The sequence below is a fragment of the Pygoscelis adeliae genome, unplaced genomic scaffold (assembly GCF_000699105.1).
Source record: "Pygoscelis adeliae isolate BGI_AS28 unplaced genomic scaffold, ASM69910v1 Scaffold21, whole genome shotgun sequence".
In the NCBI taxonomy this organism is placed as follows: Eukaryota; Metazoa; Chordata; class Aves; order Sphenisciformes; family Spheniscidae; genus Pygoscelis; species Pygoscelis adeliae.
Window position 1 is genome coordinate 3,563,180 of NW_008824243.1, and position 6,584 is coordinate 3,569,763.

The following is a 6,584-nucleotide window of genomic DNA, read 5'->3' on the forward strand; positions in this document are numbered from 1 at the left end:
ACCGACTGAATATAGGCACGCATGGGGGTTGTTCAGCTTGGAACAGCCTGTAATGCAGGAGGAGCACTGGGTTTTTAGCCTTTACTATTACAGGTCAGGTAAATTAATTACCTCGTTGCTTTCAACAGTTGCATTCCATAATTCTTGGCTTGGAGTGGTACTGAATAGATTCAGCTGATACGTGGATTTACTTTTGAAGAAGCCCATGCTATTTGGGTGTTTTTTTAATGTCCTTAGAGGAGGACTCAGGAAACTTATTTTAAACGTGTTCTAGCCTGGTCTTCTGCCTTAAGTGCTCTCCTAATTGTGGGAAACCCGAATCAGTGTCATCATCCATAATAAACAAATACTTGTATATAGTATATTTGTATCGTTGATACAAATATATCAACGATATATTTGTCGTTGTGCAACTTGTAAAAAGGTTTCTTTGACACCTACCTGCACTCTTCTACAAAACCTTTTGCCTAGGACTAATGTTGGCTAGAGAAATATTCGTCAAGTCTCTATTTCAACAATCACCTTACACCGCCCCAAATACTATGCCCTTTGGGGAGGTAATGTGCCTGCCTTTTGAATACGTAATTGTTTCAGCTTAACTGAAGTGACAGATAAAGTAGTAGGTTCTGGTTCCAGTCTTCCATACTAAATACTTGACTGGGAGGAGAAGTCCTAAATTCAAAGTGACAGGCTACCTTCAACTGAATTGATTAGTTTTTGCATTTTTGAATGAAATGAGACTACTCATTCCAAATATTCTGGGGTGAGTATTTCTCCTTGGCAAACGGGGAGGTGTGGGAACATGATATGCTTCATTTCCTACGAAAATACACTTTGTAGAAGTATGATTCCCCCTCTGTGCTAACCCCCAACCTAAAGGCAGAACAGTACTGCAATTGCAATTTACAGTAAATCAAATCCCTCTAATGTGCGTTAGTCATGTTCCAAGAATACTGTTGGATATGGCTTGGGGAAACAGCCTGATTTTTTTAACTTGAACTGGGGCGGTTCTAAGGAAATGCAGTAGTGCAGCCTTGATAACCTGGGGAACCTGGTGAAAACCTGTTAAAATTATGTACTTCCAGCGTAACGGCCAGCACATGAGACTGGGACAAGTTGCGTTGTTCTGTGCTGAAAGCAAATGCATTTGTAATCCTAGAGGTAATACATGAGGGAAAAAACCCCCGTTCATTCACTTTCTCAAAACACGCAGTACCATTTCTGAAGTGCATTATTCCTAGAGTAAATCTGAATCTCTCACTGTACCTGTCACAGAAGTTGGAAGGGTGTTTGACTTTTTTAGCTGCTCCCTTCTTTCTAGTCTTGACACAGCAGTCTCAATTTTCTTTTCCCCTTCTTGAGGTGTAGATTTCTGCAGTGTGCTTGTTTTGCTGCTGCTGCTTTTATTATCTGACTGATTACTTACAGCAGCCTAGAAGAGAGAAGGAAAACTGCTAAATGAGAAATAGTCTGTCATGTAGTGGCTACAAGTAAGAGATGTCACACTTCATGCTTTCATTCATCACCTGTCCTTTCCTTAACCTTCCTTCTCGGCAAAAACTCAAAACACTCTGATACTTCTAAAACTAGTAGTTATTAAAGACTGAAAAAAAAAAAAAAACAAAACACAAAGAAATTTGTCATGTTGTCTTTTCAGTCAAAATATTGAACAGTTTGAGCCAGCCCTACCTGTTAAATACAGCACTGAAACACAGCGTGCATCTGTGGGCAACCTCACACCCACTGCTGTTTTCTTCCGCCAATTATCTATGTCTGTAATTATGCACGTGTCCGTCAGAAATTTCGGTCTCATAACAAACATCAAAATATACTTAGTTATCCACATAATCTCCTTTTTCACCACCTGTAGTATCTATATACAGCATCACTGCTTGTGTAGCATCACTTCTGTACTGTAAGTAGAAGTCTTTTTCGTACTAATAGAAAACCATGGATAGTAAATAGCTGTTTAAAGAACAGGAAAGAGGTGATACTTGAATTCAGTGCCTGCTTTAGGCAGTTGGATGTTTCACATGACGGTTCATTTCTTTCATTTGTCTACAATTTATCCAAGTAATACATGTTACGATAAAAATAAATTCAAACTTACTAGTATTCACCTATATTCACCTATAAATGAGTATTCCAGCTGTTATTCCCCAAGCATTAAGGCTTAACATTTTATTTACTCAAGCTTTGAAAGAACCATGTTGCATACAATTTTTCTGTTCCATCACCTGTGCAGTGGTCGTGCTTATGATTGCCATTAACCACATCCTGATATTAAGGCATCGGAGTTTACCCTAAAATTGTCACAATACTGCACAGTATTTTCTCCTGGAGGTCTCAGTTTTGCAAAAGGGAACTCCAGACTTTCAGACTACTTTTTACTCACTGTCATTTTAGCTTTTATGAAATATTACAAACCAAACATATTAAAAAAAAAAATCCCTTTCACATAATAAAACTAGCTAACAGTTGTAATTATGGTATCAGTATTTCTGATGGGCAGGTTTCTGAAGATTGTTTACATTTTCTTTAGCCAGCTTCTCTGCTTGCTTCGCCTCTCTGGCTTGTCTCCTCTCCTCCCTCGTAGCTTGCTGTTCACGAAATCCCTTTTGCTTTTGCAGTGCTAATGTAATCCAAAGTGGTTGTGAAGTTTCAACTTTTTCCATCAATTTAGAGCCATCTAAAGAGTGCCTGCTCTGGAGGACAGGTTTTTCTGAAAGAAAACATGAAAAGAATTGGTTAAGTAAGTAATGGACATCTCCTGTCTCAAGCAAACCATTACACCCTCTCCACCTTGCGAACACTCCGGAGCTAAGCCCATTGAATGCCATGCCATTCACAGACCTTCGTGGGCTGTATGTCAAACCCTGAAACAGTTTTTATGCCTCAAGAATAAGACGTAATTCAATACACTCATACAGCTGTCCAAATTTATCCTTTTTTGTGAAAAAGCCTACCCTGGACTCTTAGAGCTATAGCCTAATTTACTACACATTTAAGTGAAAGTGATACATATACATTGATTGTTTACACCTCTGATGGAAGGGATCCAGCCACTACGTACTGCAGTTCCCTGATTTTCCAGCCGTAGTTAAGAAGTCCAAACTTCAGCCAAATAAAGGGCACTGAAACGATGTACTCCTATAAATGCAGCCCCTCTTAAAAAATGGTTTGTTTCTTTTTTTAAATCGTCACTTGAGCATCTGACTTTCTGTACCCTGCATGAAATTGGGGCTAGCACCGAGTATAGAGCTCTGAGCGGCAGGGAGCAGCACTGGGGTGCAAAGTTTCTGTGCTCCCGCAGAGCTCAGTGAGCACAGAAACCCTCAACTGGCCCGGCTCTCCCAGGCCGACAGCTGTGCCTCCAACTAGTTTCCATAAACCCTCATTTAAAAATGGAATTGAAAGGAAAAAGTGTAAAAAAAATGAAAAAATAAGCAGCAGCAATTCCACTGAGATACGGTTTTAGAAATGTCTCGATGCTTGCAAAATTCAAGAATGGAAAAAAAATGGGATTTCCCAATTAAATGCTGAATTCCTGCCTTGCTCTTTTGAGTGTCCTTATGCGGAAGGGTAATTTTTCCTCTGGTACAGAATACTATTTCAGGACACAGGGGCTTTCAACCCTCCTCTGAAGAGCTCACTATGGCTACTGTAATTGTTTCTATTACTGAAGAGTGCCCCTGAAATGCAGACTCCTATGCCCAGCTATATCGGGTTAGACAGAGAATTTGCCCAGGATAGGCACTATAAGGGGACCTAGATCTTAATATTTTTTCAGCTAGATAATATTCCCCTCAAGAATAGAAACAACATAATGTAAATTATAAAAATGACTCCCTCTGGTCTGATGACACCATTACACATGGAACAGACAGTCCATCCTCCGACTACCTAGGTAACATCTCTACCAAGGAAAACTCACACACACTTCAGTTACATCCTTGAAATTAACTTTCTTAAGCAGGTCACACTGGTCACGCTGAGTTTGTGTGTTTCTGAATTAAATTGTGGGGATGGGAAGTCCCATTCATTCAGACAACCCTAAGGAAAGTAGTGGTACGCCACAAATAACATCAGGTAAAAATTCTAGCTTAAGGCCAAATGTCTTCCTCTGGACCTCCAGTATCTCATTTTGGAAATGCAGACAGTAGCTAAACGACCTTTGAAAAATACTTACCTTTCTTCAAGGGCTCAGGCTTTTTGTCGGTTTTTTCTCTCCATGGAATACTTATAGATGGGAAAAATGACTTCTTTTCTCTGATTTCTTCCTCTTCATTTTTGTACTCATTGGATGGTGTGGGGTGCACTGCATTTGCTCTGTCTTCTTTTCTCCAGCCACCCTCCGATTCAGCTTTAACCAGCCTTTGCCCTAGCATATCAGCTAGGTTTGATCTGTTCATTTTAGAGAGAGGAGACGATGGTGGTGTCTGGCTGGTGGGCTTTGGAGCTAAAGCAGGTTTCTGTGGGACCAGTGACTTGCACGCTGGTTTCTCATGAGGGGGTAAAGCACTCTGACCAGTGGCTGGTAGGACCACTGGTGTGCCTGCTGGCTGTGAAATCACCACAGTAACTGAAGAGTCTTTTGAGTCTTTTAAAATACCAGGGACGTTCGCTCTCCCCATGCCAGGGGATGTACTCTCTGGTGGAGCAAAACCAGAGGATTCTTTCTCACCTTCTGTTGTAACTAGTGGGTCAGGCACACCATCAAAACTATCTCCGGCACTGTATCTTTTCTTTTTCCTTTGCTCTGCCTGTTGATCATAATGGAAACGTAAAGAGTAGTTTGTCCTTCGTAACTTTATCCCAAAAGGAGAAATATTTTCTTCTCCATTTGGTGCTGGTTTATCTGCTTTTTTTGTGCTGTTATTCTGCTGATTTTCCAGAGCACCAGGAAGTTCTGCCTGGGCTAATTCTTTACCCGGAGAATGAGGAAAACTTGGAACAAGGAAAGATGGAAGATCTTTTGCAAATTTACAGCCTTCTGTGTTGTCTGTCATTTCACTATGGGTTTCCATTTTCTCCTTAGCCTTTTCAGCTAAGTTATCCTTAAAAGTGGAAGCCACATCCTCCTTCAAATCAGAGGATGAGCTAGTGATTCTTCCCACAGCCACTGTTTCATTGCCTGTTGCCGCACTTACATTCTCAGCATCTGAACTGTTTTTTGAAGCTTCTGAAAATTTCTGCCATGCTGGTGTTATCGAGAACTTTGCATTTGCAGAGAGGGTTTTCCTCAAGTTACCATGGGGAGCACCCCGTCCTCGGGGTGTCCAGTCATCACTGTGTCTGCAGACACTTACTCGGTCTCTCTCGTTATATTTGCTGTTTTCTGCGTTCTTTAGGATCCTGGAGCGGATAGAAGCCCACTCAGCTAGTACGGCCTGGTTGTTCAATGTCTCTTGTGCATATTTCATTTTACTGCTGCTGGGTTTGGGATCCTGGGTTCTCTTCTGGGCCTTCTCTGGTGAAGGAATATCCACATTTTTTCTCTCTTCTGTTAGGCCAAGTAATGATTTACAAGCTGTGTCCTTTATCTGGTTCAAGTTAACTGCTGTGCCACACAGCTGTGCTCCAGTAACCAAAATAGCTGTATGGGGTACACACACAGATGACGGGAGTGTATGAGAGCCCTTGCTGGAAGCGTGCATCCTGCAGTCCTTGATGGATGGAGAAGAGAGTCCTGCTCCTTTGATGGGCATGACTGGACTCAGATTTACTTTCTGAAATATGATCTGTTTATCTCCAGAAGACACTTGAAATGTGAAGGGTCTGGATGCAGTTTGTCTTTCATCTACCTCTTGCCACCTAAGTTCTTCCCCTATTCGCTTTTGTTCCTGAGCCTCAACTTCTCTCTTCAGTTTCTGGGCTAGGATTTCTTCTGCTGTTTTATTCTCTTTTTCTGGCTGTTTGAGTTTTTGGGATCTTGATCCTTCTTGGAGCTTCTCCTCTACCACATGCCTATCAGCCCCTCCAGAACACAACTGATCCTTGTCCTGTTGCTGTTCCAAGGATTTTTTTTCTTGGTTTTGCTGAAGATTTTGTCCTTCTGTGTCTACCTTCTGCTCTTCCAGCTTGTTCCATTCTCGCTCATTTTGTTCCTTTTGCTGCTTCAGTTCATCTTGTTGCACACCCTCTGCACTTTCCATGTGCATTTGTTTCGTGAGCTTGTGTTTTCTCTGCTCTTCCCGTTTCTTTTTCTTATCCATTACTTGCTGGGGTTGTTCCTTCTCTGTCTTTTCTCCTTTCTCCTTCAAATACTGCCTTTGTTCCTCCTGTTTCTTCTGTTGTTTGAGGCTCTCAGCTTCCTTCTCCTCCTTCAGTTTTATTTCAGCTTCTTGAAGCTCTTCTAGCTCTCGTCTCTGTTTTTCTTCCTTATTTTGTTCCTTGTCTTTTTGTTCCTCCAGCCAATTTCTTTCTTCTTCCTCTTGACACTGTTTTTCAATCTCATGTTGCCTTAATTCTTCCAGCTCTAGCCTCTTCTGCTCCTCCAGCTCTCGTCTCTGTTTCTCCTCCAGCTCCTTGCGCCTCTGCTCTTCCCATTCCTGATGCTTCTGCCCCTCTAGCTCTTGCCTCTT

At 41.6% G+C, this 6,584-nt stretch overlaps 1 protein-coding gene across 1 annotated transcript in view; it reads right to left on the minus strand.

The window, feature by feature from the left end:
• KIAA1211 (KIAA1211 ortholog) overlaps positions 1 to 6,584 on the minus strand; it is a 43,604-nt gene that overhangs the window by 2,543 nt on the left and 34,477 nt on the right. Inside the window, exons 8-10 of the mRNA XM_009335207.1 lie at positions 4,190 to 6,534; positions 2,532 to 2,722; positions 1,267 to 1,432 (exon numbers count right to left, since the gene is read on the minus strand). Of these exons, the coding sequence (XP_009333482.1) occupies positions 1,267 to 1,432; positions 2,532 to 2,722; positions 4,190 to 6,534 (2,702 nt within the window). The remainder of the gene's footprint in view (positions 1 to 1,266; positions 1,433 to 2,531; positions 2,723 to 4,189; positions 6,535 to 6,584) is intronic.